Source organism: Ictalurus furcatus, chromosome 18 (assembly GCF_023375685.1).
Source record: "Ictalurus furcatus strain D&B chromosome 18, Billie_1.0, whole genome shotgun sequence".
Lineage (NCBI taxonomy): Eukaryota > Metazoa > Chordata > Actinopteri > Siluriformes > Ictaluridae > Ictalurus > Ictalurus furcatus.
Window position 1 is genome coordinate 15,450,031 of NC_071272.1, and position 23,507 is coordinate 15,473,537.

General features: G+C 36.6%; 2 protein-coding genes across 3 annotated transcripts in view; both read left to right on the forward strand.

Annotated features, from left to right (window-relative positions):
• The first annotated feature begins 946 nt into the window (after positions 1–946).
• LOC128622329 (claudin-4-like) lies at positions 947–2,018 on the forward strand. Its single transcript, XM_053648752.1, has one exon. The coding sequence runs from the start codon at positions 1,030–1,032 to the stop codon at positions 1,666–1,668; it is 639 nt and encodes a 212-aa protein (XP_053504727.1). The 5' UTR covers positions 947–1,029; the 3' UTR covers positions 1,669–2,018.
• A 17,342-nt stretch (positions 2,019–19,360) lies between these two features.
• Positions 19,361–23,507, forward strand: part of abhd11 (abhydrolase domain containing 11) — a 13,347-nt gene continuing 9,200 nt past the window's right edge. Inside the window, exon 1 of one of the 2 annotated variants that reach the window (XM_053648747.1) lies at positions 19,361–19,687. In XM_053648747.1, the coding sequence (XP_053504722.1) occupies positions 19,545–19,687 (143 nt within the window). In that variant the 5' untranslated portion in view covers positions 19,361–19,544. The remainder of the gene's footprint in view (positions 19,688–23,507) is intronic. The other variant, XM_053648745.1, reaches the window with a different exon arrangement.

Below are 23,507 nucleotides of genomic sequence, written 5' to 3' on the forward strand. Positions count from 1 at the left end.
AGAAAAAAACAACTAAACTACAGCTTGGGAGAAACATCACTTTTCAACAGGACAATGTTCTCAAACACAAAGACAAAGCAATGCAGGAGTGGTTGAAAACAAAAATGTGAATGTTCAGTGGCCAAAAATAGTCCCTAATCTGTGGCACTCTTTGAATATTGCTTTCAACAAACAATATCCAACAACCTGGAGCAAACTGTCTAGGAAGAATGGAACAATCGAAAATCACTTCCAAACAGTGTGCAAAGCTGGTACGGATTTACCCCAACAAACTTAAAGCTGTTATTGCAGCAAAAGATGTTTCTACCAAGTGCTAGTCTACAACTACGGGTTGAATATTTATGCAAGCAGCATTTTTCAGTTTTTACTTCTTTTTTAAAGATCTGCTGACAAATATAGTATTTTGACTACTCCTTTTTTTTTAAATTACTTTAAGAGCATATTGGTTTACAATAAAAAATAAATACTGCCTGTGTAAGTGTCACTTGTAATTCAGATTAATCTTGTGACATCTATGGTTGTGAAATACTTTTGCAAAGCACTGTTTTTACCCCATTGATCATTTGATCAATCTGGGATCTGTTACATACCAGACTACTTATTTAACTTAGTCTGCAATGTGACTTGTGATTGACTTTGCTGTGAATTGTGTGACCACACTTTTTACCTCCCTATTATTGGTCTAAGCCAATTATGGCTTTAAATGGCTAATAAAAGCAAATACTTAGCGATGGCAGTTGAGCATCTGTCCTGTGTCAAAAATACCGGTTTGACCGAGCAATATGATCTTTCCTCTCAGATGTTGGCGGGCGATAATTTGTATACAAATCCAGCAGCCTCCTGACTTCCTCCTACATGATGTCACCACAGTAAGAGCCTCCTCCTTCACCTCACCTAGTGCTTTGGGAATATAAAGGGAGCTTGTTTTCCCCACAGTATCACCACATCATACAGCCACAGAAAGAGGTTGGATTGATTTCTAACTTTTCTGCCTTCATATCATCATTGCCAGAGCAGCTACAACTCACCATGTCAATGGGAATGGAAATTGGGGGCATCGCCCTTGGTTTAATAGGCTGGATCATTGCTATTGTTACCTGTGCTCTGCCTATGTGGAAGGTGACGGCTTTTATTGGAGCTAACATTGTCACGGCACAAGTCATCTGGGAGGGCATCTGGATGACCTGTGTGGTTCAGAGCACTGGACAGATGCAGTGTAAGGTGTACGACTCCATGCTGGCTCTTCCTCAGGACCTTCAGGCAGCCCGTGCTATGTGCATCATCTCCATCATCCTGGGTGTGCTGGCCGTAATGATCTCCATCATGGGTGCAAAGTGCACCAACTGCATTGAGGATGAGGCATCCAAGGCAAAAGTCATGATTGTCTCTGGCATCTGCTTCATCATCTCCGGCCTCCTGACACTTATCCCGGTGTCCTGGACCTCCAACACCATCGTTCAGGATTTCTACAACCCAATACTGACGTCCGCTCAGCGCAGGGAGTTGGGAGCATCGCTGTACATAGGCTTTGGGGCTGCTGCCCTTCTCATCATTGGAGGAGCTTTGCTGTGCTGCACCTGTCCACCACGGGAGAACAGGTACAAGCCCCCAACAAAAGCCTATACTGCTCCTCGCCCAGTCAGTGGCTACGGGAAGGACTATGTATGAAATTCTATAAAAGACAGGTAAAGATTTAATCAAGGAAGACAAAGAATCTTCTGAGTAGACTCCGAGATGAAGGGCTGTGTTATGCTGTTTCATATTTGCTTTGTGCTGTGGTTGCTGTGTGCTTTTGGAGTTGCTTTTAAGAATGTACCTGTTGAATGAGGATTTGCAATGTGAAATTAGGTTATTGTATAATAGTATAATAATACTGTTGCTTTGAATAGAACTAGTTAAATTTTTATATAAGTTTTAGTCTCTTCTCTTCAGAACCTTGCTATAATGCTATAACTTTAATCAAGAAGGAAGTACACACTGCGTCTCTTTGGTTTTTTTTTTTTGTTTTGTTTTTTTTTTACATACATTTGCTTATGAAAATTAGACCAGGGGCAGGAACTGAAGACTCCCATGGACAATGACTGAGACCAACATTTATTTTTATTTTCTTCTACAAGCTTTAAGAATTTAAATTGTCATGTGTTTCTATTTTAATTTGCAGCTTACCTTTTCACTTATTGTGTTAAGATTCTACCAAACATAAATTGTTAAATTGTTTTACATGAAGTGCTATGGACTATGCTGTCCTTTTAACCTGTCCTTTATTTTTGAGGAGAATTTAACTCAAAACTGAATTAAAGTGCCTTTTGTGATATATTTAAAAAAAAAAAAAAAAAAAGCTGAAAAGGTGTACAGTTTAAATGACTGATGATATTTACTCTGTGTTTTATAACAAGAAAGAAGACAGACTGCTTAGTTTTGTACTGAAAACAAACATACACCTCCATAGCACACAGAGCTTCAAAAAACAGGTTTGCCAAAGGTGGTGGCTACTGAATTACACCAAAGCCTTTAGAGAGACAGCGAGAATATCTACATAGTATCTGAGGGGATCCTAATATAACAATAAATCAGTTTTCAAAAGAAAAAAGCAGCAAGGTGGTGTGAAGGGGAGTTACTTTTACAAAGCCAATGTTAAGTATTTTCCAATGAAAACATGAGTCCATAAGTGTTTAATTCTGCTTATGTGATAACTATTATTATTATTATTATTATTATTATTATTATTATTATTATTATTATTATGTGGAACATCCACAAGACAAGTTAGTTCCTCATATCATGTACACTCAAGGCTCACACATGATGGAAAACCTACCAACACTATAGAGTCCTTCCACAAATGCTAAATAAGACAGCTTACCATATCAAAGATGACATGTTTTTCTTTGTTAAATACCAAGACATTTTTTTTAAAAATCCATTTATTCCTAGCCTTAGATTATATAGAGTCCACATATAAGTATAAAATCCCAATAAACTATTTGTTAACATAATAATATAAAAAAATGATAGGAGTTACTATAGAAATTAGGCCAACTACATTAATATAAATTTGTGAATTGAATTGCAGCCAGAACTACTGTCAGAGCTGCTGTTATAGAAAATTCCAGCCAAAACCTACTGACTAGTCAGATTTGAGACAACACTGTGGTCTAAATACATTTTAAATACAGATCATAAACAATGCAAAAAAAAAAAAAAAAAACCAAGCAGGCATTCTGTCAAACTATCACCAAATATATTTTTTGTATCTATAGATGTATTTCTATCGATATGTATAATTATTTACAAAACAATTTCTTGACATAACAACTCAGGCCTGTAGAAAGTAATATATCTGTTTCCAGGATGTTTCTTGCATATGCATATTTAAATTGAAAATAAAAAGGGATTTTTTTTGCTGAAAGAAAGCAAAAATGCTATCCTACATTAATAATAAGATTTTTGAGCAACTGAAGATAAATATCAACATTCACAACTACCTAAAGTTAGCTATAAAGGTTTGCATCCTCTATTTCTGGGTGAAGAAATGAAAACACATCACTGTCTTAGAGTTAATCTAAAAATAAATTTTCCGAATTAAAAAATACAACTAAAAAGTTAAATAAATAAATAAAAAAAAAGACAGCCACAATTTAGAAAAAATTGAACTGTCACAATCCTCATCTCAAGAGCTGATTTTCAAAAATAGGCAGTGTCAATGCCATTTTAAAAAATGGTGGGTCAAATTTTTAAAACTGAGAAGATTATAGAAGTAAATGAAAAAAGTAAGGTTCAGTAACAATCAAGAGGAACAACATAGGGGAAGCAATAAGTTTTTTTTAAAAAAAAGAAGAAGGAAAAAAAGACAGTGACATTGTCAGGGATTTTGTAGAGGCAGCAGATTTGGAAATGTGTAACACAAACAACCAAAACCATGAAACAAGAATCACAAATGCTAACACTGGATATAAAGCAAAAACAGGCAAACAGTGATCAAGGTTGTGGAAAACAAAACAGTACATATGCACGCCACAAACAAAATCTTGACAATGGCTGTGTCCGAAATTGCGTATTTAGACAGTACATACTGCATTCGATGTAGTACCTACTGCACTGCTGTTGAAACAGTACGTACTAATCAGTATGTGTGTGTATGTAAATACAATCTGCCATATTGACATTGTCATTTGATCTTCATCATAAACACAAAAATCTAAAAGGGACTACCAGATTAAACCAACCGCAATAACAGAAAAATGCATATCAGGAAACTTAACTGAATTAGTCATTTAATGTGGGCAGTTTTAACAGGCTGAGGTAAATTCGCTGCAGTTAGTTTGGCCGGCTAGGGCATGATGGAGATCACAAAAAAGGTTTCAAATGCTGTGACAACTGTTTTCTTGTTTAAACCTTCAACAAGTTAACAATTTATCCAGGTATTGTTAAGTAAGTCCTGTTTAACCAAGGTTTAATACTTAAAAAGAGCCGATGTGCTGTCTTCCGCCATTTTTTTTTCTGACCTCATCCACACCAGTCCCCTTGCATTATGGGATTTTTGACTTGAGTAGTGTCCATCGGTTGCATACTGCATAATCTCATCGGAAGCAGTACACCTACTGTGAGTTCACGTGATCTAGAGGCCTACAGGCCTCTGTAAGCATATTAAATGTTTAAGTTCATGACAGCACAGAAAAAGAATGCACAAGTATGACTTTCATGGAAGGATGTACAAGATCATGTCTGATAACTAAACACAGTATATCACCACAAAGACCTCATACCAACTGTCAAGCATGGTTTTGGAGGGGTGATGATTTTGAGCTTGTGTTGCACCCACAAGACCTGGGAAACTTTAAGTATTTAGAACAACAATAGAGTTCACTTTATACCTGAATATTCTTGAGACAAATGTGATGCCATTTCTCAAGCAGCTTAAGCTTGACGAAAATGGGTCAGTGCAACAGGTCAATTATCCCAAGCACACCAGCAGTCCAGACCTCAACCCCATTGAGATGCTGTGGTTGGATCTTAAGAGAGCTGTGCATAAATGAATGCCCTAAAACAATGAACTGAAGCAATGTTGTAAAGAAGGCTGGGTCAGAATTTCTCCAAAATGATGTGAGAGACCAATAAACTACAGAAAACCTATACCTCTAATTGTTGTTGATAAAGGTGGTTCTACATGTTACTGAATAAACAGGGATACAACCAACCAACAACAACCATGCCACAGTCACAGAGATCAAAATTTTTTCTCCATTCTGATATGAATATTATACAGTATATGTTCTATATATAGGTTGAAGGTTGAATGAGTTCAGTATGCGTGTTTTACATCAGTCATATGTGCAGTGGTGGCTTGGCGGTTAAGGCTCTGGGTTACTGATCGGAAGGATAGGGTTCAAGCTTGAGCACTGCCAGGCTGTCACTGTTGGGCCCTTGAGCAAGGCCCTTAACCCTCTCTGCTCCAGGGGTGCTGTATCATGGCTGACCCTACGCTCTGACCCCAGTTTCCTGACATGCTTTGGTATGCAAAGAAAAGAATTTCACTCTGCATGTCTATGTGATTAATAAAGACTCATTATCATTATTATCACACTGCACCAAAAAATGAAATGCTAAAAATAAAATATATTTAGCAGTGGCCTGTTGATAAGGCAGTCTCAGTTACACAAGAGGTGGGGTGTCTCACAGGTTGTATCACCAATGATTAGACGGTTTTGTTTCACAGATTATCTAGTTATTATGTTCATTTTTCGCATCTTAAGGCAAATTAGAGATAAAGCTTTGATGCTTCTTATTCACTCATTCATTCACAAACATTTGATACATGGTATAAAGTGTGCATGGTTTTTGAATGTAAAAAAACACCTAAATATATCTCTATTTTACAATTTATCTTCAAAAATAAAATGTTAAAAAAATCTAGGTTTATCCCACAATATATAATAAAACAACAGCTAAAAAAAAAATAGACCAGAATGCTGTTGCATTCTTCATTTTGATTAGTCATTGTTTATTAACTTTCTATAACAGCAGCTCAGACAGTAGTTCCAACTGAAAGGCAAATTACAGGATTAAACTAATGTGCTCGTTTCAGTTATACGATTTCTATTAACAACTCATTTCTGTTAGCAACATCACTTTTATAGCAGTTGTTCCACACTTATGACTATGTCTAATAATAAATGGATTAAACAATATGCTGTTATTTAATGACTGGGAACTAGTTTATAGTTGCTATAATGCTTTAAAGTATGTTTTTGCAGTTGACTTAATTTAAGCTTGCTTCCTGCATCCTATTACACCAAGGAACAGATGGATCACACCTTCCTTAAGCAAAGTCACCATAGAGACAATACACTCGGGATAAATGACCTGTTTTTCCACTTCTTGAGCGCAGAAGAGCATTTATACACATAATGCCTAGCACAACTCTAGTTTCATATACATCATCTCTAGAATTAATTACTTGCTTGATTTGACCAACAGTATTACACAAGTGTTCATGGGAAACATTTACTAGCAATCAGCAAAACAGAAATTTTCAAGCAATTAAAGACTCAGTATCTGATAAGATTAAACTATGGCTTCTAAAATGAGCTGATCACAAAGATACTGTTGCATTTCAAGGAAGGGTTCAAATGCCAGTAATCTTGTGAGTAGAATTAAGAAGATGCCTAAGGAGAATTAGTCAACTCATAGCTGAAGTAATGTGAATGTAGGATGGAAATTATAGAAGTAAATGGAAAAAGAAAAGGTCAGCAGTAAACAAGCAGAACAACAATGGGGAAGCAGTACATTGTGAAAACAATAGAAAGCATCAGATGTAAGCATTTTCTTGCTTGTTGTTTACTGCTTGCTTATTGTTAATTCCTCAATATTCCTGCTGATTCTGTAAAATACTGTCATGGAACATCATCATGACTGCATCAGGAATCAGACAACAGACTACTTACGTGTAGTTTCAGAGTTTTCCTGACAGGAAACAAGATGCACATACAGTTGAGGTCATAAGTTTACATATTCCTTGTAGAATCTGCAAAATGTTAACAATAAAAAAAAGTAGTAATAAAAATTGCATTTCGTTTTTTATTTAGTATGGCCCTGAATCAGCTATTCACATAACAGATGTTTACATGTAGTTCACAACAAACAACAATAACTGAATTTACACAAATTAAACAGATTCTTAATACTGTGTGTTGTTACGTGGATGATTAACGACTGTTTTTATGTTCTGTGATAGTTGTTCATGAGTCCCTTGTTTGTCCTTTGAAGTTAAACTGCCCACTGTTCTTCAGAAAAATCCTCCAGGTCCTGCACATTCTTTGCTTTTCCAGCATATTCTGCATATTTGACCCTGTTTCCAACAGCGGCTATATGATGTTGAGATCCATCTTTTCACACTTAAGACAGCTGAGGGATTTGTACACAACTATTACATAAGGTGCAAACACCAATATTAGTATGACTCCCAGCTGCTTTAAGTACTACAGTGCATCTCATCCCCATGGACTGCACCAGATTTATCAGTTCTTACTGTGAGATGTTACCCCACTCTTCCACCAAGGCATCTTTCTTCTGGTGTTTTTCACAGTCAGTAGAAAGGTCTCTTTGGTGTCCTAAGTTATTGTAACTGTGACCTTAATTGCTTACCACCTGTAACCACAGGTGCATGTGCAATAATTGTTTATGGTTCATTGAACAAGCATGAAAACCATTGTTTAAACCCTTTCCATTAAAGATCTGTAAAGCTTAGTTTGATTTTACAAAATTATCTTTAAAATACAGTCTCCTGAAAAAGGGACATTTCTTTTTTTTGGCATATTTCTCCAGGATTCATTTATTTTCACATGAATTTTTTTTAAACACACAATTCAATTATTTTCACATGTTAATTTCTCATGTTCCTATGTGCAATTTCAAGAAATAACGTGTTAAAATGCACTTTCATATGTTTTCTCCCCCATATATTGCTCACATGATTGCACATAATAATGTGAAATGTATGTTATTTTTCTATAAGTGGATAATAATGCCTTATCTGTCACTTCTGCGACCATAATTGATTCTGCTTCAGTCCCTCTGGCTCTATGAACCCTTCTTTTACTGGCTGCTGAGTCATTCTCACCTCAAGCTCTTATGTCTGATTTCCTATTTCTGGAAAAACCCAAATAAAGCTATCCTGTCTCAGACAGCTTACCACATGTGTATGCCAAATGTTACAATCAACGTCATCCCCTAGGTGCAGTGAATAAGTCTACAGTACCTTCAGAAGTAAAAGCTTGAGAATAGAGTAACAAAATACCTGTAAATATATGTATTTTTGTAAAGTAGCTTATTAATCTCTAAGAGTCCCCAGTACTGGGAAAACCAACCCAGTACAGTTGCTTCACTCCTTCCAACCTCTTTATACAAATGTACAGTACTCTGTTCTTCTGAAGTGTGCAGAATACCAAAGGAATGTATTTGCCAAAGTTCAACGTGCAGCGTGCAACTGATTAACACCCCTGCTTATAATCTTTAGAGTTTAACAACCACAAAAGGTCAGTTTTGACGAGTACATGCATTACATGCACTTTATGATTTGTGCTTGTTTTCTTTACTGAGTATTACTTAACCATCACACACATACTTTTACAATCACTTGAGTGTAGTCCATAATATAGTTTCCTATACTGTCCTTATAAAAATGTTACACTTTCATTGTACTGGACAGCCAAAGTGAATTCTGCACATAAATAATCTAAAGTTAGTTTGCAGAGTATACTCTAATAATAAAAATCAGTTAGCTGCATCTATGAAATGGGACATCAGAAATGCAAAGCTTAATGCTTTTAATCATTTGGGTGAATTTGCTAGGATTCTAAACTTTCCCAGTTTATATTCAATTCTGATTAATGTTACACTCAAAGATTCATTTCAGTGAGTATTAACTATAAAATATAGTGTATAAAAGCAAGCCAAACAACATTTTTTTTATCTGACTCAAGGAAGAGACATTCACATCCTGTGAGAGAAACACAGTTAGCAGTGTGGCACAGCAGAAATGTGCTGTGTCCATAACCCAGAGATTGATGGATCGAAACCATCCTCGGCTAATTGTGGCATGCTTCATCCCTCAAATCCAAAAATAGCCAATGTTTTTGAGGGAAGTGGTAGAAGACTAGTAGAAGGACTAGTGATCAGAAGGTTGTGAGTTCAAATCCCAGCACTGCCAAGCTGCCACTGCTGGGCCCTTGAGCAAGGCCCTTAACCCACAACTGCTCACTTGTATAAATGAGATAAATGTAAGTCGCACTGGATAAGGGCGTCTGCCACATGCCATAAATATAATGTAATGTAAAACAGTGCTCCTGAATTCCTGTTATCTGATCTTCATAACTCTGGGGCATATGTATGATATGGTCTATATACATGCTCTTACATTTACTGTAGAATTTGAGAGATTTGGGCATGTATAATATTAAATTATGTAAGGAATTATGTAAGAATTAAATATTCAGTTTTAGCTGGACTTTATTACTGTTTGCTTTTATGTTTAACACAGGGTTTTTCATTCTGTATCAGATGGATGCACTCCAGGTCAGGTGATCAGAATAAAGCCCCAGGTCACGTGACCGATACCACAGCAGGTGTGTTTATTTGCCTTTGACATTATGAGCCTATATTCCAACTCCTTTCAGTGAATCAGATCAATTGACTCACCTCACTATTAAGAGCTGACACTTTCAGTTCCCAGATGGTTTATTCCCATTTCTTTCTAAACTGGACACTGTTTTATGACCAGTGAGATTTCTTTGCATCACTATGACTGAAATTGTTGAATGAAGCCTCACTTTACCTTCTAATTAACAAAAACATTAACTCACAGTGTATTGTATAAAATGTATTTAAATATTTGCTATCCTAAATCAGCAATTTTCTACAAATTTGCCTGCTTGTCTGTGTTTCAATAAAATGATTTATTTCTATGTATCCTGATCCTCACAGCTGAGAATCAAACACATGACTCAATATTCACACAAATGAATCTCAAATGACAAAAAGAGGTTTCCATATAATCATAAATATATGAATGAACAATAGCATGGATATTTTTCAAAGAAAGCAATAAAGGAAAATCTACTCACATATGCGAGCTGGTGCTCAAAGTTGGTGCCCCCCAAAAGAGCTCTACAGTGGTCATTATGGCCACTATATGTACATTTGATGAGTTTTAATTGTGCACTACATCCTAAAACTAAAAATAAAAAAAGATTTATGCCTGTGAATAAATCTAGCACCCTAACCCTGGTTGTCCCTCTGGTGGACAACTAGGTACAATTTTTACAAATTGTTATTTGCCTAAGGAAGAATGCTTAACTAACCAAAGAACCCTTTAAAGGTGTTTGTTTTCTAAGTGGGTGCATCAGCAGTTTATAGTATTAATCAATGGCCATTTTGCACTGCAATTAATATTTGCCTAAGAAAAGCAGGTAGTAAAATTAATATAGGCTACAATGGAAATCATTGTATTATTTCAATATTTGAAATATTCAGCAGTAAGTTTATAAACTGTTTATGTTGGAAATAGTCTTTTTGTTGTGTTAGGTTTTTTTTTTCAGGCGACATCAATTAGAACATCTTTAAAGCCTTTAATCAAAATCACTACAGCACCTTCTGGAGGCATTCATTAACCATTAACCATTTTGTCAGGCAGGGATTAGTCTTGTACTTGAAATGTGGGTCTATGGGTCAATGGCTAACATTAACAGATGAGTTCAGTGTCTTAGATGGTAGTTCATTTCGTACCATTTTGAGTCAGTTCTTAATAAAAATGGGGACATAAATTAAAAAAAGAAAAAATGTAGTCCCACTGAAAGGTTAATTCACTGGGACTCCCACCTCAAACATTTTTGTTCATTCCAAAGGCCCTTGAGGATAATAGTGAGTGAAAACTGAGCATGTTTTTCTACGCTGTAAATTGGAAACTGAAGATAATTCCAAATTATCCCTGCTTTTTCCATTTACAGCACAGAACAAAAGAGACTATGGAGACATAGACTATAACTGCACTGATTGCTTTTCTTTTCATTGGTACCGAAAGCTTTCACTCCTGTTTGAAATCTCACCATGGCTACATTATGTATAGTTTCTCAGTGGCATCACCTATAGCACCAAGCACAACAGCCACTGACTCCCTCCTTTCACAAAGCCTTCACAACAAGCCGAGGTTAAAAGCATGTAATGGAGAGGCCAGGAAGGGGAATTTACAGGGAAAACTTAACTTTAGACTACAATGGGACGGAACTAGATCAAGTTTCACAACTAGATTGATGTCATCTTTTTAGGGATGTTGATAAGCAAATCAGAAAGAACAAACAAGGACATGGTATGATTAGTATGAAACACTGCTGTGTTGTGCTTAGCCTGCCATTTGGAGAAAAAAAAATAGTCTGTTAATACTGAACAAGTGAATTAGTGAATTACAAAGGTGACTTGCACATATGGAGTTCATTTCTGCGTTTACAAAACTGTAATTTTTCATTGTCAATTATAGTCCATAAGTTATCATGTGACATTTGTGAAACATTATTCACATATTCATTACATATGTTTCAGGTTACTTTACGGGTTTACAGATTACCATTTACATGCAGTTTACACGCAGTTTTTAGTCTCATCTTCCTCAACTCTCTGCAGTCATGCACTTGGGTCTCACGTCTTATTAATTGTTAAAATAGTGATATGTTCTAGTCAAAATCCATGGCTTGTGATTATGTGTTTTACAGTGTAACAAAAGGTTTGTTAATAGCCTAGAAGTTGTAAGAAAGTAAACTGTAATGCATAGTCACATCATGGACATATATAAATACATAATTAGTCTGTGCAGTTGTATTTTGAGGATTGTACCTGGCTGTGAAATTAACAGTCAAAGATTACAGTTATGATGATTTACAAATCTCTGAGTTAAATATGATTACATTTAACGGTGATTTAAAAATATGGAAGAAAGTTCTGACATTTGGATAATTGCAGCATGAACAATGTAAACACATAAATTAACATTTGTAGTTATAATTTGAGGGCTGTAATTTTTTTGTCGATTGACAAACCAAAATATGGATTTTCAATTCATTATTATTAGATCATTTACTTCCCATAGACTAGGGTTACTTTTGACAGAAAAGTAACACCATGTTTATTATTAAGCAGAACATCTAAAAAAAAAAATAAAAGTGGAATGTAGGCTTCAAAAAAAAAAAAAGTCAGCATGGATTACATCAGAATGTGAACATACCTTTGGAATGAGTGCTAAGCACAGGTTGAAATATAGGCCTAGTTAATGATTATGATAAGAGATCTTAAGAGGGAGTAATTCCCAGGGCTTGGCCTAGATAAGGACTAAAACAATATTCAAGATTCACAAACTTTACTGTCATATCTACAAGCTTTCTTGTACACTGAAATTCTTAGATTACACGTTCTCCGCAGTAGAAAATAAAATATAAATAATGAGAAATAATAAGAACAATGTTATACAAGGAAAAAAAACAATATTAGAAAGTTGTCATGGATATGTTTTAAATAGTCCTACACAGAGACTCTGTAAACTTGTGTGAGGTATTTATACAATATTGTGCAAGACTATTGTGCACAAAAGAGTGCATATTTGGAACAAAATAACAATATATGGCATAAATTATAAAGAATACAGGAAATATACTAATTATGGTCCAGATATAAATGGCAGTAATAGAAAAGAAAAATACAGTAAAAGTGTCAACATCAGTAAAATAAAAAAAAACAACTTTGTCACATGTATTTGGAACTGAAAAATATAGTATTGCACTTTAAAATTTATGGCATTGCATGAACAATAGGATTCCAACAAACCAAACTCTTTTGTAGTGAAGCTGTTGACTAACATTAAACTGCACATTTTTAAACTATTACTACAGCAAGGATTCATTTTCACAGAACTGTATTCTTTAAGTACATTCAGTGTCTGAAGCAGCATTTTAAAGGAGTTAGTCATGTCTAGACTACTTTTTGCTCCTGAAACTTGGCATCTTTTGGTCCTTTGTCAAAAAAGAAGACAAGTAGTATCCACTTTTCTCCTTTTTGACAAATACATTTTGGCTAATTAGGGTGTGGGGGCGAGTAGAAAACAGGTTAGACCAGGGGTTCCCAAACTTTTCCAGGACAAGGCCCCCCAAATGGTATTAACATTTGACCGAGGCCCCCCTTTTGCAAGATGTCTTTAAAACACATTAAAAATACAGACTTCTGCATATATCCCCCTTTTTTATTAATAATTACATCTTACATATTTACATTACATTAGGAATTGATTGTGTGTGTGTGTGTGTGTGTGTGTGTGTGTGGTTGTCTGAGAGTGAGAATTTATTTTACACACCAAATTGTTGAGGCCCCCCTGGCGCCCCCTGGCGGCCCCCACTTTGAAAAAAACTGGGTTAGACTACTCCGTAATAACAAACAGCAGAAGGCGCATTGCTACCATCTGCTGTTCGGTCTGAGTCCCAGAATTGTGCCGCGTCTTCTACTCCGACTAAAAAAAATTCCAGTGCGTGTCTTTTATGCATTTTTACACTTTCAAAATTCATCCTGCTAGCCGGATTGAACCCCCTAGCGGACCGGTTTTGGCCCATGGGCCGTACGTCTAACACCCCTGCTATAGCTGTACAATTTATCTTCACTGGGCCTAAAGGGCTTAGCCCAAACCTGTTTTATACATTTGAAATAAACTGGATCGTCAACTGAACACCAGACCTTCTTGTCTGACAACATTACGCAAGCTAACTAATGTGCGTGTGGCTGAATGCGCACAAATCCCCACAGCAACATTCCAAAAACTAGTGGAAAGCCTTTCCAGAAGAGTGTATGCTGTTATAGGGAGATCAACTCCATATTTTGTAATCAGATTCTTGTTCTTCCTGTCAGCCTCAGATTCCTGTTATTGGCTGACAGGAGTGGAACCCAATGTGGTCTTCAACTGTAGTAGCCCATCCACAATAAGGTTTGATTTTTAATGCATGCTGAGATGCTTTTCTGTTCACCACAGTCGTAAAGAGTGTTTACATGTGTTACTGTATCCTTTCTGGCAGTTTGAATCAATCTGGCCATTTTCCTCTTACCTCTCTTATCAACAAAGTGCTTCCACCCACAGAACTGTCACTCACTCAATGCTGTTGCATGTTGTAGTGCACCCACAGAAACTCAGGAAGGGCTGGTAATTAGCTGATGTGAGCCAGGTTTATTATAGCAGGGGAAACACTAAAATGTAGAGGACAAAACAATAACATTATCTTAGCAAAATACACTATATGGCCAAATGAATATAGACATTTGACCATCACACCCATTTGCGCTTGTTGAACATTCCATTCCAGAGTTAGTCCCCCTTTCCTTTTATAACAACCTCCAATCTTCTGGGAAGGCTTTCCACTAACTTTTTGAGCGTGGATGTGGGGATTTGCCTGTTCAGCCGGAAGAGGAGGTCTGGGGTGCAGTCAGCACTCCAGTTCATTGCAAAAGTGATCAGTGGGTTTGAAGTCAGGGCTCTGTGCAGGACACTCAAATTCATGCGCAACCATAGCAATGTGTTTACAGATCTCACTTTGTGCACCAAGGCATTGTCATGCTGAAACAGTTTGGGTTCCTTAGTTCCAGGGAAGAACTTTTCTGAACAATTCTGTGCTTCCAGCTTTGTGGCAACAGTTTGAAGAAGGCCCGCATATGGGTGTGTCCACATACTTTTGGCCATATAGTATATTTTACACAGAAATTAAGAACATTAAATAGTTTTTTTTTTTTTAATGAAATTGTTAGATTTAAAAATGTTCTTTAAATAATTGTTTTTGTACAATTTTAATGGTTATAAAGAGTAAAAGTATACTTTTACTAAGAAAAATATAAGCTTCTTTCTACTATTAGAAAATATAAAAACTTAAATAATTATGTATTTATTTTATTTTTTACTTAAGATTTGATTTTATATTTGTGATATTGCTGTTGTTTTTTTATTGTAAATTTTTTCCTTAATTAATAATAACTTTCTACCTTAATTAATAGATAGAATGAATGTGTAGGACTGGGATACCATGCCAATGGTACAATGGACATTGCCTCAAAGCAGCTTTACAGAAACATATAAACACGGGATAAAGATTTTAAATGTGTGAATTTATCCCAATTGAACAAGCCGGTGGCAACGGTGGCAAGGAAAAACTCCCTAAGATGCTAAGAGGAAGAAACCTTGAGAGGAGCCAGACTCAGAAGGGAACCCAGCCTCATCTGGGTAACAACAGATAGTGTGAAAGTAAAGGAAGGTTCATTATGGTTTGATATGAAGTCTGTTTGTTGAACTAGTCTACTGTTCAAAGGAGACCCGAGTGCAAAACTGCATGTTGTAATTGCAATCCCGGGGCCTTAGAAGCAAATGTAGTCCCAGAAACCACAGTGAGTGTGTCCATCTGGAATTGGAGTAGATGAGAGCTCCATCCAGAGGTAGGGCATCCGAACGGATCAGGCAGGTCCGGAGAGCAGAAAGGATCAGGATCTCTAGAATCTCCATAAAATCATGTGTCACTCGGCAGAAGGAGAGAGGGAGAGATTGTTAAGACTGTGCTTTGCGTAACAGAAAGTCTAGTCAGGGTAGGCTTGAGTAAACAAATACGTTTTAAGCCTAGACTTAAACAATGAGACTGTGTCTGAATCCCGAACACTAATTGGAAGGCTATTCCATAACTGTGGGGCTTTATAAGAGAAAGCTCTTCCTCCTGCTGTAGCCTTCGCTATTCGAGGTACCATCAAATAGCCTGCACCTTATTATCTAAGTAGGCGTGGCGGATCATAGAAAACCAAAAGTTTGTTTAGATACTGTGGCGTGAGACCGTTTAGTGCTTTTTAAGCCAATAATAGCATTTTATAATTAATGCGTCATTTCACTGGGAGACAATGCAGTGTTGATAAGATCGGGGTAATGTGGTCATATCTTCTGGTTCTAGTTAGGATTCTAGCAGCTGCATTATTTGCACTAAATGGAGTTTGTTTATGCTCCTACTGGAACATCCAGACAGTAAGGCATTACAATAATCTAGTCTAGAGGTGACGAAAGCATGAACTAAAATTTCTGCATCATGTAGTGACAATATATTTCTTATCTTAGCAATATTTCTGAGATGAAAGAAGGCTATCCTAGTAATATTATCTACATGAGCATCAAATGATAGACTGGAGTCAATAATCCCTCCAAGGTCTTTTACTGCTGCACATGACAAAACGGAAAGCCCACCCAGAGTTACTGTGTAATCAGAAAGCTTACTTCTAACTACATGCGGTCCTAGTAGAAGTACTTCCGTCTTATCAGAATTAAGTAAGAGAAAGTTAATAAGCATCCAACGTCTAATGTCTTTTACACATTCCTCAACTTTATTAAGCTGCTGTCTGTCATCTGGCTTTGCTGAAACATACAGCTGTGTATCATCAGCATAACAGTGGAAGCTAATTCCATGTTTACAAATAATTTGACCTAAAGGTAGCATATATAAAGTAAAACTCAGTGGGCCTAAAACAGAACCTCGTGGAACACCAAATTTAACCTCTGTATGTGTGGAGAAGTTGCCATTTACATCTAAGAACTGATACCGATTGGTCAAATAAGATATGAGCCAGGAGAGGACCGTTCCCTTAATGCCAACAACATTTTCTAATCTATCAATCAGAATAGTATGATCTATAGTATCAAAAGCTGCACTAAGGTCAAGTAATACAAGCAACGTGACACAACCCTGATCAGAGGCCAGTAGTAGGTCATTTACTACTTTAACTCTCGCTGTCTCTGTGCTATGATGAGGTCTAAACCCCGACAATACATTTCATCAATGTTGTTCCTATGTAAGTACGAGCATAGCTGCTGTGCTAAAACATTTTCTAAGATTTTGGAGATGAAGGGGAGATTTGATATAGGTCTATAGCTGGACAGTTGAGCGGGGTCAAGGTCAGATTTTTTAATCAGGGGTTTAATAACTGCTAGTTTAAATGATTTTGGTACATAGCCAGTGCTAAGGGAAGAATTGATTATATTTAGAAGGGGTTCAATTACTCCAGGACAAATCTTTTTAAAGAAACATGTAGGTACAGGATCTAGTATGTAAGTTGATGATTTCGCTGAAGAGATTAATGAAGCTAGTTCGGTCTCTCTAAGGCTAGTAAAACATTCTCATCGTTGATCAGATATTGCTATATTATCATCTACAGGGTTAGTTATAAAACTGCCTGGTTTTAATTTAATAGCCTGAATTTCACAACTAATATTTTCAACTTTACCAATGAAAAAATTCATGAAATCTTCGCTACTATGTAATGATTGTTTGCTTCTTTCTGTAGTGGTTTTATTCCTAGTTAATTTTGCTACTGTGTTGAATAGAAATCTCAAGTTGTTTTTGTTATCTCCTATTAAGGTGGAGAGATAGACTTTTCTAGCATGACTAAGAGATTTTCTATAGTTCAGTAGGCTCTCCTTCCATAGTATATGAAGTAGGGAACAGCAAGTAAATTTGTTTTAATTGTTTGTTTGTTTTTAATTGAGCAAATTATGATTATACTTAGAGGGCATGGTGGCTTAGTGGTTGGCATGTTTGCCTTGCACCGTCAGCGTTGGGTGTTTGAATCCTGCCTACGCCCTGTGTGCATGGAGCCTGCGTGTTCTCCACATGCTTCAGGGGTTTTTGTCTCCGCAGAGACAAAGACCTGTGTTGAAGGCTGATATGGCATTACCAAATTGTCCGTAGTGTGTGAATGAGTGTGTGATTGTGCCCTGCAATGGGTTGGCACCTCTATAAGGAACATAGCATCTTAGGGATGAAGGTGGCTTAGTGGTTACCACACTTGCCTTGCACCTCCGGGGTTGGGGGTTTGATTCTCGCCTCTCCCCTATGTTTGCATGTGTTTGCATGTTCTCCCTGTGCTTCAGGGGTTTACTCCAGGTATTTAGGTTTCCTCCCACAGTACGAAGACATGTGTTGTATGCTGATTGGCATCTTGAAATTGTCCCTAGTGTGGGAATTGGTGTGTGAATGTGTGTGTGATTCTGCCCTGTGATGGATTGGCACCCTGTCCAGGGTGTCCTCTGCCTTGTGCCTCAAGACCCCAGGGATAGGCTCCCCTCAACCCTGTGTAGGATTTACTAAAGAAATATGTAATGAAAACTACATGTGAATCACACACCTCAGCCACCTCAGGGCCGTTGTGGCTCAGGTGGTAGAGCAGGTTTTCCAGTAATCATAGGGTTTGCCATTCAATTCCTGGCCCACATATCTCCACATGTGCCTTGTGCCTTGCATGGCAGCTCTGCAGCCATTGGTGTGTGTGTGTGTGTGTGTGTGTGAATGGGTGAATGAGAAACAGTGTAAAGCACTGTAAAAGCGCTATATAAGTGTAGACCATTTACCATATTTAACTAAAAGAAACATAACTAGGCAAGTTTCCAAACTGAGCTGCAATGGCTTAAATGTTTATGAACTTTTTACTAAAATATGTAGAATGAGCTTTCCAATCATGTGTGTAGGATTTGCTGAATATTTTAAATGGTGAATTTGAAAAACGAATTGAATGAATTGCTGTTGAATTTGATCCAGTTAGTAAGAATTAACATAAAAAAAAACATTTTATTAAGTATTTTATTGTGTCCCTGTTAAAGGGTTAAATAAAAATATGAAAAAGAAAAAAATATATATATTAACACTTAAAATACAGATTGTGAAGAATAATAATTAAAATTATAATTTTGAGGGAAAGAGTGAATACGGAAATAGTTGTTATTGCATAATCTGTATGTGCTAGGTTATGAGACTCCACTACAAAGAAATATATCCAATCGGATTTAATTCTTACTTTGAATTAATAATGTGGTCTATTTCTATAAGGAACATAGCATCTTAAGGATGAAGGTGGCTTAGTGGTTACCACACTTGCCTTGCACCTCTGGGGTTGGGGGTTTGATTCTCGCCTCTCCCCTGTGTTTGCATGTTCTCCCTGTGCTTCAGGGGTTTACTGCAGGTACTTTGGTTTCCTCTCCCAATACAAAGAAATATGTTGTAGGCTGATTGGCATCTTGAAATTGTCCCTAGTGTGGGAATTGGTGTGTGAATGTGTGTGTGATTCTGCCCTAATGAGTTGGCACCCTGTTTAGGGTGATCCCTGTCTTGTGACTCAAGTCCCAAGGAATAGGCTCCAGGCTCCCTTCAACCCTGTGTAGGATTTCTTAAAGAAATACGTAATGACGTCTTATATTTCCAAACAGAAAAGACTCTGCCCACATTTTCCACTTTTTAAACATCTTTCCAGAAAGATGCATTTAAAAATAAGTGAAGAAATGTTTCTGTGAACAAGGAGTAGGGCGTCATATTCAACGTACAACGTCATGACGTCACGAGTCATTTGGACGTTGGCGTCGCCTGTACACGCTGAATGTCACAACCTGTGAAGCTGTGAAGTGAATTAAATGAACTGTTCCTGTCCGCTCCGCTAGTCCATGTGTCAGCGCCACCATGAGCGTCCTGTGTCGCGTGTTAACCCGAAGATTATTAACCGCACAGCCGCAGCGGTTGTCTGTAGTCGGAGCTCAGTGTTTTTGTAGCGGGGCATCGCGGCTGGACGGCGCTCAGCGAGACAGCGATGCTATCTCCACCAGGTGCTGACTTCTCTGACAAACTATTCAAACATATATTTCTTAACAGAAATTTGATTTAAATGTTGCTTGTGTTAAGTTTAATAAGCGTGTTTCATATGCAGTGTGTTTGGTAAATAACATAACATCACGTCTGCAGTTTTTGACTCGCTAGCTTGTTACAGAAACCTGGATCCATGACCTAGCTAGTCACCCTGCTAGCCTATGAGATTTAGAGCTAACACCATCATTTATGCAGCTCTGCTGTTTATAACTATACCACATATTTATACCACTGAAAAGCAGCGTTCCACAACCACAGCTGATATAATATACCAGAGGAATATAAAGCACACTATTCCACTGGAATAAAGTTGGTTTGATGTTGGACGTTCGATATTCGCAGATATGCGGAAATTAAGGCACCGTCTCTAAAGTTACATTCGACATTGTTATATATGATTCTAATTTCAATAGCATTTGAAGGGAATGACTTACAGTCATATAACCAACTGTAAAGTCTTCATGTAGGTGTTAGCTATAACGCACACCTTTTAGATTTTTGATATTTAACAAAATAAACTATTAAATCATATAAAAATTGCCATGTATTTTATTACTGCATGCGCTTATACACAAAATATACCATAATTTAAAGTTCAATAGCATTTGAAGGGAATAATGTACAGTCACACAACCAACTGTAAAGTGTTTATCTAGTTGTCAGCTATAACACACCTTTTTAGATTTTTGATATTTAATAAAATAAACCTATATAAACCTAAATAAATCTAATTTACATATGATTTAATAGCTTATTTTGTTAAAAAAAAATCTAAAAGATGTGCATTATAGCTGACATCTACATGAACACTTTACAGTTGGTTATATGACTGTAAGTCACTCCCTTCAAATGCTATTGAAGTTAGAAACGTGTTTAACAATGTCGTATGTAACTTTAGAGACGGTCCCTTAATTTCCGCATATCTGCGAATATTAGACGTCCAACATCAAACCAACTTTATTCCAGTCACTATTCCTTACACTTCCGCTAATACAATTGTAAAATCATCTAGCAAATTTGAAGTTGATGCATTAAATGCAAAGTGGTGTCGTTTTTTTCTTCCTTCTTCGTCTTTCTCAATCAAAACTGATTATAAAACCACACGCCCTGGAACTTCTCTTAAAATCTCGGTCAATAGTAACAGACCGCCGGCATGATGTGAGCATTGCGACTGAGAGTGTGTATTCAAGAGGCTAAACATCATGAAGTGGGGGATTTTTTTGTTGTCTTCACTGATTGCACAATCATGTTAACATTTAGGTTCACTTCTGTAACTTCAGATATGAGGAAATGTGTTAAATAGAACCACGGGTTTTTTCACAGAAAACACAATGTAGCTTTTATATGTGTGTGTGTGTGTGTGTGTATGTATATATATATATATATATATATATATATATATATATATATATATATATATATTATTTTATAGTATTTATGAATTATTTTTATGGATGCACAAAAAGCACCGAATTAAACTACAGTCCTAAATGAATAATATATAGTCTGGTGTGTGTGTTTGTGTGTGTATTGGGTTCTTTCCTGTTTTGGACAAACAGTTGTTTAAAGTTTTAGTCTGAAGTTTGTTTGTAACACTCAGTTTGTGGATTATATTTTAAATAAACAAAAAAACTGTACTGAAAGTTTTCCCCGCCCCATCCGATTAATCAATTAATCGAAAAAATAAATAAATAATAATAATTGGCCAACTAATCGATTATGTAAATAATCGTTAGTTGCAGCCCTAGTTTTAATCAATCTTTTTGGCCTGCCACCATATCAGTGAATTTAAACTAATGCCTGCATTCAGAGTATAAGGGGTGTGTGTGTGCGTGCAGTGCACCCCCCCTCCCCCTCTTTTTGCCAGTATCAGCCAGAGGAGTATAAAACGGTATAAATAAATTTATACTGTGCTATCGAGTATCGTGAACTTTTGGTGGTATCGGTACCGACTACTAGATTTTTGGTATCATGACATCCCTAGTGTATATATAATAAAATATATAGTGTGCTGATTAGAGCTCTTCTCAGGTCGATATTTCTGAATTATAAATTCTTTATTCAAATATTTTGGATACTGGATTTTTGATTTCCAGTGCTTTAAGCTGGGGATGCACCAAAATGAAAATTCTTGGCCGAAGCCGAAACCGAATATAATGAAAAATTTGGCCGAAGGCCAAATACCGAACACGTTTTTTCCATTTATTTTGCCATTTTTTTCACCATTGCATAAATTAAATAGTCAAAATGTGCTTTTTACTATTTTGTCTTGCTTTTCAAAGGAAAAAAATCAATTACAAAAACTACAATTTCAAAATATTTATTTAACACTCAACATTGTTTTTTCATTCCAGCAGGCATAGGCTACCAACAAAGCACAATATAACTTTAAATAAATAAATTAGTAAAATAAAAATATTTTTATGTGGTCATCTTTGAGCCCCCCTTGAATAGCCTATGTTAGGCCTATAACTGACTGCTGAAAGAATGTAGCACTCTGTAGCCTACAACTAAAAAGTGCATTAAAAAGTGCATTGACAAGAGTGCAAAAAATGGTTCTATTCGGTTCTATACAGCTGAATATATTGGGGATATATACCGCTCACGTCCCTGTACACCTCACGGAGTATTATAGTAGATATAGGATTTGTCTGCCTGCCCTTAAATAAATACGTCTTTACCTGCTTCCGTACTCTACTCCCTTACATCTCGCGACGTGACAGAAACATGCTCCGGAACAGAAACAAAACAATGCACATGTCCACAGCTCGTTCATGCGCGGGCCCCCTCATCGAGTTCATGACATTCGTGCGTCTCACTCTGGTTGCTAGGCTATTTGGTCGCGTCATCAAACATGTCATTGTTCGGTCAAACTTATTCGGCCGAACACCGAAAATGCCGAATAATTTCGGTTGCCGAACATTCGGTGCATCCCTACTTTAAGCCATAATCATCAAGATTAAAATAAAATAAAAACTTTTCCACGATATTAAAATTTCTTGAGATGTGTGTGTGTGTGTGTGTGTGTGTGTGTGTGTGTGTATATATATATATATATATATATATATATATATATATATATATATATATATAAATAAAATATAAAATCAGCATACAAGGGATGTTCTCTTCCGGAAAGGGAGGAGGGACCAGCAGCTCATTTGCATTTAAAGTGACACACTTTAATGGTCTTAACATCAATTGTTGGTCAGAAACTGAGCAGGAATTAAGCAAGTGCACTCCTGAGATGTCTTGTGCCACCATTTGCTTGTTTACTTTTGCTGCATTAAACTGTTTGGGGGGGAAAAGCTAGAAACAGGGAAATTCACTTATATAGTCTTCTTGTACACAAAGGTAAAATCATGATAATGATTAAAATGTTTGTAAAATGAAAATAAAAAGCTGTCTGCAAGGCTTAAACATTGAAATTGCCATTTTTGTTGTGGCACTTTATTTTTTGTCCAGGAAATACCACCTATTTGTAAAAGGATTATATTAGAAAATGTATTTATGTTGTTTTATTTATTTTTCATTCTACGCATTACTGCCGAATCACCTAAAAGCCACCATCCAGCTTTTGTGTTGCCTGTGCCAGCAAACAGCTCCTGACCACACAGCTCCTAATATTATTGCACCTTCCTGTATTCTCCTGCACAGTAAAATCCCTAGTGTTGAATTAACACCCAGAGTGTTCATTTGCGTCCAGTGGACTCATATAAACACTGTAGGGTGTAAATTCAACACTCTGGGTGTTAAATCAACACTGGTGATTTTGCTGTG

Excerpts from the sequence above, each read along its gene's own strand:
- LOC128622329 (XM_053648752.1), top strand. The coding sequence starts at position 1,030 with ATGTCAATGGGAATGGAAATTGGGGGCATCGCCCTTGGTTTAATAGGC.